General features: G+C 52.3%; 4 protein-coding genes across 4 annotated transcripts; 2 read left to right on the plus strand and 2 right to left on the minus strand.

Annotated features, from left to right (window-relative positions):
• Positions 1–5,240: 5,240 nt before the first annotated feature.
• Positions 5,241–6,630, minus strand: BO86DRAFT_390418 (mitochondrial 37S ribosomal protein uS9m). The gene is made up of 2 exons (XM_025672383.1): positions 5,636–6,630; positions 5,241–5,579 (listed from the first exon to the last, which is right to left on the minus strand). Exons 1-2 carry the CDS (start codon positions 6,504–6,506, stop codon positions 5,488–5,490), a joined length of 963 nt encoding a protein of 320 aa, XP_025526124.1. The 5' UTR covers positions 6,507–6,630; the 3' UTR covers positions 5,241–5,487.
• A 138-nt stretch (positions 6,631–6,768) lies between these two features.
• On the plus strand, positions 6,769–8,820 carry BO86DRAFT_390419 (putative translation elongation factor eEF-1 subunit gamma). Its single transcript, XM_025672384.1, has 3 exons — positions 6,769–6,865; positions 6,940–7,141; positions 7,385–8,820. Exons 1-3 carry the CDS (start codon positions 6,836–6,838, stop codon positions 8,386–8,388), a joined length of 1,236 nt encoding a protein of 411 aa, XP_025526125.1. The 5' UTR covers positions 6,769–6,835; the 3' UTR covers positions 8,389–8,820.
• Positions 8,821–9,117: 297 nt separating this feature from the next.
• On the minus strand, positions 9,118–11,731 carry BO86DRAFT_130696 (NIF domain protein). The gene is made up of 2 exons (XM_025666098.1): positions 11,372–11,731; positions 9,118–11,313 (listed from the first exon to the last, which is right to left on the minus strand). Exons 1-2 carry the CDS (start codon positions 11,441–11,443, stop codon positions 9,382–9,384), a joined length of 2,004 nt encoding a protein of 667 aa, XP_025526126.1. The 5' UTR covers positions 11,444–11,731; the 3' UTR covers positions 9,118–9,381.
• Positions 11,732–11,791: 60 nt separating this feature from the next.
• rrp36 (putative pre-rRNA processing protein) lies at positions 11,792–12,923 on the plus strand (the record flags this gene model as incomplete). The annotated part of the gene is made up of 2 exons (XM_025668136.1): positions 11,792–11,971; positions 12,057–12,923. The coding sequence occupies 2 exons, from the start codon at positions 11,792–11,794 to the stop codon at positions 12,921–12,923; spliced, it is 1,047 nt and encodes a 348-aa protein (XP_025526127.1).
• Positions 12,924–12,928: the final 5 nt, after the last annotated feature.

Here is a 12,928-nt window from a genome sequence, read left to right on the forward strand (position 1 = left end):
CTTGAAGCAGAATCGCGGCCGCTTGCAATCGCCCGCGTAACCGCTATGGTTTGCTGGGAAAGAATTGAGATTCAAGCCAACAAGATTCGCAGGTAAGCGCGGGGAGATCCCACGGTTGCACTTCCGCACAGGGACGCTGGTACAACCAGCTCACACGATCTAGATAGGACTATCCACGAATCAGTTATGTTCAATAAGAATCAGCAAACTATTCGAAAACCACCTGCGCACCTGTGAGAGAAGACAAAGCTTCCGCTGACTGGTTGGTTGGAAGCAAAGTATGTATGCTTTAGTCACACCGCCAGGCAGTGATATTATGGCTGGACTTTTATGGATGGTCGAGAGTGCAAGATCACCCGAGAAAAAGAACGAAACTCTTGACCGCAGTAATCACAGTGCAGGAAGGGTCCGCGTGGAAAGATGCAGGGGAAATATAACTCGAAGGAGGTGGGTGGAAGTAGAACCAATGGAGTTGAGTGGAGGGAGTTGGGGGGTCCCCTTTGTTTGCAGCCCAAAGGAAGATAGATAGATATTGGGACTCAATCTCAGGTGCTTTGCTTTGCTTTGCTTGCTTGCTTCGGATCCCAGCTACTGAAATGGAGGGGCTGTAGAGTGGGGGGAGGACCAGCGGCAGAAGAAGTAGAGGACTGGGATGCACGGATTACTTATAGTACAGTTCCCAGTAGCTGTGGTGCCGGTGAATCAGCCCCATAGCAAGGTCAATCTTGATCCACCGGGACTTATCAAAAAGTCCTCTGGGGGCCGAGGGATTTCAGATCGTTCGGGTTCAGGATAGCAGCATGTTGTGAACAATGAAACGGGCGAAGCGAGCGCCTGTATCAGGTTTCTGCTCGGGCTTCTCTTGCGCCTGCGATGGGGAGCGGAGAGGATGATCGGAGAGAACTATCCAAGAAGATTGAAAAAGCAGGAATCGGGAAGTGAAAAAGAAGAAGAAAAAAAACTGAACTGAAAGATAAAAATAAAAAAAGAAATAAAAAAAAAAGAATAGGGAAAATAACAACCAAGAAAAAAAAAGGGATCCTCAAGGAAGGGGGAGGGAAGAAGAATATCGTCACCGATCCACGAAGCGCGAGAAACGAGGAAGAAAACAAATGGCACTAAAAGAATAGGAAGGGAAAGCTGGAAACCCCACTGGACGGAAGGGGGGGACAGGAATTGGCAAAAGGAGAAAGAAAGAAAGAAAGAAAGAAAGAAAGAAAGAAAAAGAAATGATGAGCAGAGAGCCTATTGTCTAGTAGCATCTATCCCATCCATCCATCCATCAATCAAGTAGGCAGGCAATCAATCAATCAGTCAGTCAATCAGTCAGTCAATCAGTCAGTCAATCAAACTACTAGCCAGGACTGATGATGGAGACCATTTCATCCTTCCGGGATTGTTCAGGTTTGAATTTACTAATTTCTTTTTTTTTTCTTCCCTTATCTCATTTCCCTGCACTTAAATTCTTCTCCCCAGAGCCTTTGCTAGGTATTTTCTGGCTTATTATTATGACCAGCTGCATGAAAGGATGAGATTTAGATTTGCGCGCAAGAACGATCGAAGCGAGCTGTTCGATTTCCTTCTCGAACCTCGCCTCAGAACTACTGAATAGAATGACGAGTGCTACCCAGAGTCACGTATAGATTATTGTTGGGAGCCCAATCTACTCTCCACGATGAACATCGATCGAGCCCCCTTGAAACTTTCAGCCACCCTTCGCTCCACCAGGAAGCCCAAACCCATGTCAGCGGTACACACTAGATACAGGTGCATACAATGGTCTCGGTAGACGCACTACCGGGGGGGCTGACTACCAGCTGATCATCAGTCATTTCTTCTGTCGACCAATCCGTCGGGACTCTGGGTAGTCCAAGGCGTGCACTGCAGCCTTTCAGGACCATGAGGGCGGCTGACGGAGGCAAGCAGAGTGGATATGATGACGCCCAAGAGGGGTAGCTGATTCCGATCCATCAGATTTTATGACATGGGAACAGGGAGGAACAATAATGGAACCGATTAAAAAAAGGGCCAGGCGCCGTGTGATTCGTGGACTCCCTGGCAGCCCAAAGGGATCGTGACGGGGATAATTCAGACACGAGGCGGGGCTATTTGGGACTTCTGAGGGGGAAATAATAACAAATGATCCAAAAGGGAACGAAAGAAAAAAAAAAGTACTTTGTCCCGTACTAACAATGCCTAGAAATTTCCTCGATCTTGCAGGTGCAGCAGCAGCAGCAGCAGCAGCAGCAGCCATCATGGCACTTTCTCCAAGAATCCGATAAGGTTAATCGCTCGGGTCCAGACACCCAGAGTCGGTAGCAGGCCCAATGAAGACTGTCGCCGGGACTAGTCTAATCACGTCTAATCACTAGAAATGTTTTTAGCTGAGCCCCATTCATCAATCATTCCAAATTGTTGCACTTCTGACTTTTTTCCCGCTGCCCTGAGCCGACTTCCCCGAAGGCCTTAGAGTTAAGCCCTCCCGAAACGCTATTTCGGTGATCGTCCTAGGTCCATGCACCATACCATTCCAGGAACCATCCACCAGGCTCCAATGTCCGTCCGTGACTCCGTGAGGCGGTGGTTGGAGTACCAAAGAGCCAACCAAGGTTGTGGGAAATCTCGATCAAACGGAAGGAGTAGATACCGAAGGAACAAGGCGAGACACGCCGGGCCAAATTTATGAGGAATGAGTGAGGCAAGAGATCCGGGGTCCGATCTCATGAAAATCACTTGGGATGGACCGTCAGTCAGACTTACATAGTATAAGGAAAGGTACGGAGTATAGTGTACTAGAACCACGGGAAGAACCGCTTTCTGGGACGCAAGGATACCGGGGACCTGGGAGGTGGATCGGCTGCTGCCCGGGTTGACCACAGAGGGTCGAAGGATCGAGCTGATGGCCGGAGGCTGATCCCAAATGGACAGAGAGGTGAGGACCATGCGCTCACAGGCAATCTGATCCAACCCAAGATCTTGGATCATTGGGAATTTTCGAGGTGTCAGAGTTGGTTTGTAATGTCTGGAAATATCCATGACGACCTAGATTAGCCGCAATTCTCAAGTTCGACGTGAGGACTGACTGAGACTAACAATCACCAACACAGCGCCGAGTTTAGAAGTCCTAAATTGATGGGGTCATTAATGTATACAGTAGTACTACTGCACTGTACCTGCCCTAACTACTGGGTAGGTTTATGTACCGTACCAAATTGTAAGTTAGTAGTTACTGTAGTAGTCAAGTTATCGTACGGAGTACGGCACTTGTAGTGCTTGGCTAAGCCGCCGAGTCGCACACCTTCCAGCGTGCTGGGAAGCTGAGGTCGTGCACTAAAGAAGCAGCCAATGGAGGCGATGCTTATTGGTAGCCAGGGGGATCGGCATCGCGCCCATCGAGACAATTTGAAGCTAAAGCAGCCTTCTCGGAGGTGCTCGCAGGTGGAGCCCGCTCGGCCCTTTCTTGCTTTTCTTCTTGCTCGTTCTTTCTTGCTTGCTTGCTTGCTTTCTTGTCTTCTTTCTCTCAATCAACTCCTTCGGATTCGCATCGTTTGCACTTCGGGGACTTATCATCCGAAGGACGGTGTCTCGTCAGGGGTGGTCCCCGATGAATTCGATGGGTTCAATGGGTAAGGTACAGGGTACGGGGTGACTATATTCGTAGTAATATGACGTGACGATCACCTAAAGAGAGACGGCTTTTATTAGGGCTAGACAGATAGTACCAAATTCGGGACCGGAAGAAACAGTCCGCGATGACGAAATTCCAAATTGTCGAGATGAGGGAGGGATTGGACGATCCCCGGGTATGCGTATGTGTGAGAGAGGGAGAGGCAGAAGGTTGAGAGAAGAGAAGAGATGGAGAAGTGAGGCGGAGAAAGCCTCCCCCCTCCTTCCTCGTCACGGTCGATTAACAAAAGTGACAGACAGACAAACAGGCCTCGTGCCGGTCCAGACAGCCGGTGCTTGTGCCGATTGTGGATCTGAGCGCCCTGTCGTTCAGCATACTGCTTTCAGAGGAGCACCTCTAGATGTACCAAGTACGTACGTACTGTACTTCCCGAGGACTTCCCGAGGACTTCCAGAGGACTTCCTGAGGACTTGTAAAGAAGGTACAAGGAGGAGATACCTCTGAAGTATCTCTGAAGTACCCCTGGAGTACCTACAGAGTATTCCTAAGAGAACCAGCTGAAGGCAAGCTCCTTCCTTCCCTTTCCAGTCAGCCCCATCTACTCCTCTACTCCATCCTCTCCCTTCTCTTCTCCTACACCAGTAGATCGTGATTCTCTCTTCCCATCTCCACCTCATTTAACCCCATTGATTTGCACTGCGCCGTGTTCATACTCCCTACCCTTTCCTACCTGTCAATTTTCTCTCTTCCACCATCTCCAATTGGTCTGATGAGAGCCTTGGCAGGCTCTTCAGCCACACCAGGATGACCACTCTGTCTCTCATCCAGCGTCCAATAGTTGCCATTCCGAGCCTTGAGATGACAGTGGTCAGGGCGACGTGGGTGTCAGAGCAGGCAAGAATGTTCTGATTTGGCTGCCGAGGCCTTTACCTGCAGCAGGTGGGCGGGGATTCTCAATGGAGCCGATGACTGATGACGGTTCACGGTTCGCATCAGATGTGTTGTCTCCAGATTTTGTCTCATTGTCTTTGGCCCCTAGGAGTCCCGTGGACGCATCCCATGAATCAAGTAGGTGGGGTGAGTATCGCGTTGTTCGGCGAACGCAGGTCGGTATGATGCTTGAGCTATCGGAGAGGAACCATCCACCGCATCCACGAACCTGTTCTTTTCAAAAGTTACCGACTGATCGTCGACTGATCTATTTCTATTCGGTAACGGATACTGCACCGTCCGTTCGAGTTCATGGTGCCACAGAACCCTAGCTGGCGTCAGGCCGAATGCGATGGTCGAAACGCAATAAATACACTTGCGAAGCACGATGAGAGACATGGCCGTTTTGCAACTTGCTGGTTGTTTCAGAACAATTTACTGGCTCACGTCCTAGACCACAGTATGCTTAATTGTGAATCGGTTGCTTCTTCAGCTAAGGATTTGACTTCTCCGAACTCTGTGTCTGGCGATCTCAGCCTACGGCCGAATGCAATCTTTCTGTTAGGGGATTTGATTCGATTTGGCGCAGAGTGGGACAAACACTTGATCGCCGGCAGTGATCTTAGTAAATGGCGCATGTCTGCCTGATCCAATCCCAAGCTCGTCTTTCTGCTCCTGTAACACCGAGGTTTGTACCAAAATTCGGTTTATTGCTTTTACGCCAATAGTTACATGCCGGCCGCCGAAGACAAGCCGTGTCGTGTCCTGAAACGACTTCCGTGACACCTGGTGGGTATGTTTGCAATACAGGATATACTTTCGTTGAGAAAAAATCACAAGGCCAAATCGAATAATACAGCAAGGAAGTAGAAGTACAAAGAAAAGATCCAGGCCCCCCACGCGGGAGGAGACCGATCTCGACCACGCTTTCATCTCTTGACCCAGGTGGGCATCTTGCGCGCCTTGACGTGACCGGGCTTCTTTCTCTCCACACGACGGGCGTCGACCGTGATGACACCGGCTGCAAGATCAATTGGTCAGTAAAGAATGGTTGTGGTGGGCGGCAGGGATACGTACCCTTGCGGAGCACAGGCTTCAGAGCGGGCTCGTGAACCAGCAGCGCTCGTGCAACAGCCAGCGTGATGGCTTCTGCCTGCCCAGTAGTTCCTCCGCCCTGGACTTGAGCCCACACATTATACTTGTCTAGTCGCGACGTACTTCGGAGGGCCCAGGTGGCACTCTCGCGATCATGTACCCGAGGGAAGGCCTCGACCAATGTCTTTCCATTCACTCTCACCTCGCCATCACCCTCAACCAGAAAAGCCACTGCCGAGGAAGACTTGCGCTTGCCCCGGCCGCGAGCACGACCCATCTCATCCACCCTAGCCGGCGCAGGCTTGTTCGCATACGGATTACCCGGACGAACAAACTGCTTTATCGTCTCCCTAACATCTTTCGGCATGAGCTTGGGATCGATTCGATTCAGACGCTGCAGGATTTTGATCAGGCCCTTGTACTTCTTGGTCGGCACTTGCTCCCCGACAAAATCACGAAGCTGCGGTAGTTTGAGCCACGCCATCCGAGGCGCCTGGTTGGTCTCCACGGTTGGCAGATCGGCGTTTGCGGCGAGAATGTCTTCCAGAACCAACAAGTGGTCGATGAACTTGGGGTTGGCGGAGAAGTAGGACGGAGACGCGGGCACAAGCCGAGCAGGTCTGAAGCGGGGATCGTTGAAGTCAATAGGAGGAGCGGCCGTGGGGGGTATAAGAAATTGTTCAGTCGCATATGTTCGCTTGCCACTGAGGTTCTTGGGGAGTCGGGTCGTCGTCGAGGTCGACCATATGGGCGATCTGGAGATCACGAACTGCTGGAGAACAGGCCGGAGAGGAGCTGCTTGACGGATGGAGTGCATGGCCTGCACGAGACCATTGGGGTTCTGCCAGGCCATTATGCGGGGGGCGAGAACGGGTGACGGAGGCCTGGAGGAAGAAGAGGTGTTGAACGCCTGTCGGGAGATAGATTCTTGGAGAGCGAGCGACACACGGAGCGGGCGAAAACAATCGCTTTTGGCGGTGTTGGCGTTGGTGTTGGGGCCATTATTTCCTGAGGTTTTTCCAGATTGGAGGTCACGTGGACGCAGGAACCATTCCTCCGGTCCCGATGCTCTTTGATTCGCACAAATTTCACCATCCATTTTCTTCTTCCCCTCATTCTTTTTTTCCTCCTCTTCCTCCCCTCCCTCTCCTTTTCTCTTTCTCATCCCACACATCCTTCACAATGGCCTTCGGAAAGCTCTACGGTTCTCTTGTATGCTCCCTCCAGCATCTTTCCTTTCCACACCGTTTCAGGCAGGCGCAACTAGCTAACACGATGATGAATAGGAGAACGCTCGCACCATCGCCGTCCTCGTTGCCGCTAAGGCTAACGACGTCGAGCTGGAGCTTGTCAAGACCGAGCCTAACTCTGCTGCTGCTTTCAACCAGTCCGAGGAGTACCGCCGCATCCAGCCCCTCGGCAAGATCCCCGCTTTCGAGGGTGCCAACGGCTACACTCTTTCCGAGGTCATTGCCATTGCTGTCTATGGTACGTTTTGACGACCTTTTTTTTTTTTTTTTTTTTTTTTTTTTTTTTTTGTTTCTATGTGCACGCTTTTCACCCCCTTTTTCGATATGATGAGATTATCTATTAGTTATCCCTGTCAGAACGGTAAAAAAACAAACTGTGTTGATAACGTTTTAACTCTGATCATTTGTTATCCCTCTTTGGGCTGAATATCTATTTGTCATCTTACTTTTCTTGAAGCGTTTCATGCTAACTTGCTTTAAGTGACTTCCCAGAACGAGAAGACCACCCTCTTGGGTAAGACCAAGCAGGACTATGCTTCCATCCTCCGTTGGTTGTCCTTCGCCAACGCTGAGCTTATGCCCCGTTTCGCTGGCTGGTTCCGCCCCCTTCTCGGCCTCGACCCCTACAACAAGAAGAACGTCGAGGATGCTTCCAAGCTCGCTCTGAAGAACGCTGGCGTTCTCAACTCTTACCTCACTGCCAACACCTACCTGGTTGGTGAGCGCATCTCCCTGGCCGATTTCTTCGTCGCCGCTCTCTGCACCCGTCTCTTCTCCACCGTCTTGGACAAGAAGTTCCGTGACGAGCACGTTCCCTTCGTCCGTTGGTACAACACCATCATCAGCCAGCCCGCCTTCAAGGCTGTTGTTGAGAATCCTGTCTTCGTTGAGGAGGCCATCAAGTACACTCCCCCCAAGAAGGAGGAGAAGCCCAAGGCTGCTCCTGCCCCCGCTGCCGCTGCTCCCGCTGAGGAGAAGCCCGCTGAGGAGAAGAAGGCCAAGCACCCTCTCGAGGCTCTTGGTCGCCCCGAGTTCGTCCTTGACGAGCTGAAGCGCACCTACTCCAACGAGGACACCCGTCCCGTTGCTCTGCCCTGGTTCTGGGCTAACTACAAGCCCGAGGAGTTCTCTCTGTGGTCCGTCAACTACAAGTACGACAACGAGCTCAAGCTTACCTTCATGGCCAACAACTTGATTGGTGGTTTCCACAACCGTCTTGAGGCTTCCCGCAAGTACCTCTTCGGTTCCCAGCAGGTCTACGGTGCTAACTACGACTGCGTCATCCGCGGTGTCTTCCTTGTCCGTGGCCAGGACTTCAAGCCCGCTTTCGAGGTCGCCCCCGACTGGGAGAGCTACGACTTCGTCAAGCTCGACCACACCAACGAGGCTGACCGCAAGCTCGTTGATGACATGTGGGCCTGGGATGTCCCCGTCGTCATCAACGGCAAGGAGTACCCCTGCGTTGACGGCCACGTCTTCAAATAAGCTAGTGCACCCACTTCGGGTTGTCGTAGCTGTGCCCTAGTGCCGACTCATTGATGATGATGATATCCCCTTTTCCTTTATTCTCTTGGCGATGAGTGAGCCTTGTAGTTGAGCACAAAACATAATATTCCCATGCTCCATCCTCCTTCGCATCCGCTCAAGGCATCCGGTCGAAAGTGTGAGGCTCGGACATCAAGTCTGCCGTCCCTCTGTGACCCACTTTCTCCCCACGCCCTAAACTTTCCAACTGTTCCTCCGACATTCTCCCCGATGGTCTTGGTTGTGTTTCAATCTTCACTCACTTCATAAAAGCTTTTTTTACCCACTTGTTTTATGCGTCATGTCATGCTTATGATCTTCACATGAATGATAGCAGTACAGTAGTCTGATAAGACTCAAAACAATGAACTTCAGCTCTGTCGTTCTTTTGCATGTTCTTCTCCCATTGCTGTTTCTCCTATGAGCAGTTCACCAGTTGGCGCACCAGTCGCGCCTGGAAGGGGCATACTCTTCTATCGACCAGCGCTTACGGCCGCATCTGACTGACTCTTGTTCTTTCGCCGCCGTCAGAGGAGTGTACTAAAAGAAATCGTAGAAGGTCTATAAACAGGAAACGTAACCACAGTAATGCTCGGTAAATACGTACTCTACCCGAGGAGGTGGTCGAATATATAGGTACAAGACTCGCTAATCCGGAAGAAAGTCCACTCAGCATGCATCTGCAAACCAGGCAGATGAGATGAAGATCAATTGAGTTCCCATGCACTTCTCTATGTAGTTATCAGGCAAAATTTACATCAAACAGGTGTAACAAAGTTCGCAGACAAATGACACACACACATACACTCCAGGACACCGCGCTATATCTTTTCTCAGATACACATACAGAGATGACAGGACAAGAGCCGAAACGGCCATTATGTACCATCTGGTCTTGATGAAATGCTGAGCCGTACAAACAACACTCGCCCTCCCCCCTTCTGAGGACGGCTATTAATCGTGACGATCGAGCGATGCCTCCAGTTTATCGAGGAGATCGTTTTGAGTATCGGACCGGACGGATGGATCCGGGGAGAGGGAGTGATGCTCCGAATCGAGGGATGTGGCGGGGGACGGGGAGCGGACTGGAGCTGGGGCTACTGGGGCTTGGGCCGGGGCCGGGGCCGGGGCTGGGGCTGGGGTTGTGAAGGAAGTCGAGATGGCCGCCGCAGCAGCTCGGGCGGCTTTCTTCTCCTGCTTGCGGGCTCTGCGACGCTCGACGCGGGTCGCCCCGGGTGCCAGGGGTATGGGAGTCTGCGGCTGGGGGCCTCGCGGGAGGGTGTCCAAGATATCGAGGATGCACGTCTTCCCGGTCTCCTCCAGGGTCTTGCTCCAGAGATGCAGCGTCTGGCTGACATCGTCATACTTGGACAATTCCTCCAGCAGCTCTAGCACTCTGGTGAGGGTTTGATTGTCGCCCGGACCCCGGTCGCCCGTGAATTCGGGTATTTCCAGGATGTTGTACGGCTCCGAGATGGCTTTGAGCTTGCTGTCGTCGATGAGGATGGTGTTCGTCTGATCCCACACCTGTGTCTCCGTCGGTTGCCATTTCTTCCCGCGGAAACTGGGATACGACGCCTGGATCGACGGATCGCGCCAGACCGTATCCAAAGTCTTGTAGACCTGGGTTTTGGATCGGTACTGCGAGCCCGTGAGCGGGAACTTGTCGCGGCCCCATTCGGCGACGAGCTCTTTCCGGGTGGTGCCCGGGAAGATTCTGTTGCAGAGGTTTTGGACCGTGAAGGGTTGCGAGCTCGACCAGACCATGACCTTGTACTTTGCTAGGAGACACCGGCGGAAACTCTTCAAGCCGGCGCGTTCAACGAAAGAGGGTGGAAACATGCGATGTTTGCGGTGGACAAGTGTGCCGTTCAGGTCAAGGATGACGAGGAGGGGTTTCGAAGAACCGTTTCGCTTCGGTGGAAGAGATGATTGCTGGAGATATTCTGCCGTGGGAGATGGAGGTTCTAGTGGCTCGCAAGAAGGGGATCGACGTTTATTCGGCTGCTGCGGCTGCTGCGGCTGCTCCTGGCTAGGGGCTGATTCCGGGGTGAAAGGTGTACGAAAGGCGAAAGGGTCGAGCATTGACATCGCTAACAATGGGTTCGGCATTCCCATGTTCATCAAAGGGGGGGGTGGCATAGGTAGTAGCTGGCTCGTAAACTTTGTGAAATCATTCCACGATTCCGGGATCCCAAATGAAGGGTATGAGGAAGGATTGAACATGGGTGTAAACTGTTGCTGCGGCTGAAAAGACATTTTTTGTGGCAAGAGTGGTCGTTGATCCGGCATATTTTGTGTGAAGGAATTCTGTGGGTTCGATACATTCGGCATCAGAAACGGCGGCGGAGGGATTGCACTGCCATTTGCATTCATGACACCTGGTGGAGGTGGAAAAGCGAAAGGCGGGTTCGTGCTATTGACATTGCCCATGGAACCGGCATGGCTTGTCGCAACCTGTCCTTGAGGTGACTGCAATGGCGCAGCCCCATGAGGTGGCGCGATCGCTCCATGGCGTTGCTTTGGTCGTCTATCGGCTGGTCTATTGTTTCTTCGTGGGCCGTTTCTTCGTGGTCGATCTTGCGATGTGTTGCCTGGTGTTTGCGTGCCAGGTTGGTCTGCATGTGTAGTCTTCGAGCTCCAACGACCACGATAAGGTCTCCAGGGAGCCGGGTTGTTGGGATTGCCATGATTGCCATTATTGTTGGACTTGTTAGGACCACCACGACCAGTCCCGTTAGAGCCGCGCTCGAAGCCACCTTCAGTCCCCATTTCAGAGCGCAATGTGCTATCACGAGCCTGATACAATAAATACGAACGATGGTAAGATCTCGGGTGAGATGATAGCCGGATTCGAGGTCTGAGAATGAGATTGGGTTGCAAAATCTGTACGACGTCGTCAGCGAGAGAAGTGAAACGATAATGTCTGTCAGGCCATGCATACACAGACGGCCCCGCTTCGACACATTCGATCGAGCTTGACGTATTCAGAGAGAGCTGGCCTTGGAGCTAGCATGGGAATGTTTGTAAATGACTTTCATGGGCACAGTAGCGACTGCAATTGAAGCAAATATGGCCAAGGAGAGCGAGCGAGCGAGCGAGGTGCAGAGTGGCCAGCGATGGGCGGAGGAGCGATCAATCGCGATGCGGACGGACCAGGGGAAAAATCGCCATCAATTTCCCCCCCCATTCACACACCCAATCAACGACGAGCCGCCTTAGCGACCGCCCCCGGATTCCAGCAGAATTGGGACCATTTTTTTTTCCCTGCTCCGCACCGCATCTCACCGCCATACGGCCCAACTTGGATTTTCTTACTTAGGTATCACCAATACTCATTTCTTCATTCATCGCACAGACCAAAATGGCCATATCAGATCTTCTCAATCGCCGGGTGCGGGCGCTCCCCGAGGAAGACGAAGGGGTTTACTCGGATGGTTCCGGTTCCGAGGAGGCTAGTGACCTTGCGCCATCGGACCACTCGGACTCCGATAATGCCAGCGACGGTTCTCTCGATGAGGACGATGTCGACAATGATGATCTGGTTGGTATTCTCAACGCCGTAGCATGAAAGCCCAATAGAGAGCTGACTCATGACACAGTCAGACGAAGTTTCCGATGCTGCAGAGGATGACGGTTCAGACGATAGCGAGAGCGACGATGATGCACCCGAGGATGACGTCCAGGCCTCTATTGGTAACATTTCATTTGGCGCGCTAGCCAAAGCGCAAGCGTCGCTAGGTCCGAAAGCGAGACGTGCCGCAAAGGCCGCCCGGAGTACAGATGAAGCCAACGCAGCTCCGTCGCCCCTCGACGATATTCGAGCTCGAATCCGCGAAGCCCGGGAGCAGAAACGGCAAGCGTTACCGAAGTCGAAAGATTCGGAGAAGCCTTCTCGCTCTTCCAAGCACGCGCCTATGGTGCAGTCTTCCAAGTACGCCGTTTCTCGCAAGCGCACGGTCGTCGAGCCCCCGAGCATACCCAAATCCCGAGATCCACGCTTTGACCCGACGGTGACCAGCCAGGGTGGTCGGGGCAATACTCAGGGTGTCAAGGACGCCTATGCCTTCCTCGACGAATACCGTGCAGATGAGCTCAAGGAGCTGAAGGCACAGTACGCCAAGATGAAGAATCCTGCACAGAAGGAAGCCTTGAAGCGAGAGATTCGATCAACCCAGGATCGACTCCGCGCAATGGAGAACAGAAAGCGAGAGAGGGATATCTTGGCCGACCACAAGAAGAAGGAGAAGCAGCTCATCCGCGAAGGAAAGAAGAGCACCCCGTACTATATGAAGAAGTCGGAGCTCAAGAAGCAGGTCCTGCTTCAGAAGTACGAGAATATGAACTCCAAAGACCGCACAAAGGCACTTGAACGGAGACGGAAGAAGACCGCAGCGAAAGAAAGGAAAGAAATGCCTATGGAGCGTCGAGCTCTGGCCGACGACGATGCACCCAGAGACCACGGAGGGGGTTTCAAGCGTCGCCGGCTTGCTTAATGTGA

The sequence above is a fragment of the Aspergillus japonicus genome (genome assembly GCF_003184785.1).
Source record: "Aspergillus japonicus CBS 114.51 unplaced genomic scaffold BO86scaffold_36, whole genome shotgun sequence".
Lineage (NCBI taxonomy): Eukaryota > Fungi > Ascomycota > Eurotiomycetes > Eurotiales > Aspergillaceae > Aspergillus > Aspergillus japonicus.

What these genes read in the sequence shown, in the direction of transcription:
- BO86DRAFT_390418 (XM_025672383.1), bottom strand. Translation starts at nt 6,506, where the DNA reads ATGGCCTGGCAGAACCCCAATGGTCTCGTGCAGGCCATGCACTCCATC. An exon ending in GAAGCCTGTGCTCCGCAAGG is followed by an intron (nt 5,580 to 5,635) that starts GTACGTATCCCT and finishes TTGATCTTGCAG; the next exon opens with CCGGTGTCATCACGGTCGAC.
- BO86DRAFT_390419 (XM_025672384.1), top strand. Translation starts at nt 6,836, where the DNA reads ATGGCCTTCGGAAAGCTCTACGGTTCTCTT. An exon ending in GAAAGCTCTACGGTTCTCTT is followed by an intron (nt 6,866 to 6,939) that starts GTATGCTCCCTC and finishes GATGATGAATAG; the next exon opens with GAGAACGCTCGCACCATCGC. An exon ending in CATTGCCATTGCTGTCTATG is followed by an intron (nt 7,142 to 7,384) that starts GTACGTTTTGAC and finishes ACTTGCTTTAAG; the next exon opens with TGACTTCCCAGAACGAGAAG.
- BO86DRAFT_130696 (XM_025666098.1), bottom strand. Translation starts at nt 11,443, where the DNA reads ATGCTAGCTCCAAGGCCAGCTCTCTCTGAATACGTCAAGCTCGATCGA. An exon ending in GTCGAAGCGGGGCCGTCTGT is followed by an intron (nt 11,314 to 11,371) that starts GTATGCATGGCC and finishes GACGTCGTACAG; the next exon opens with ATTTTGCAACCCAATCTCAT.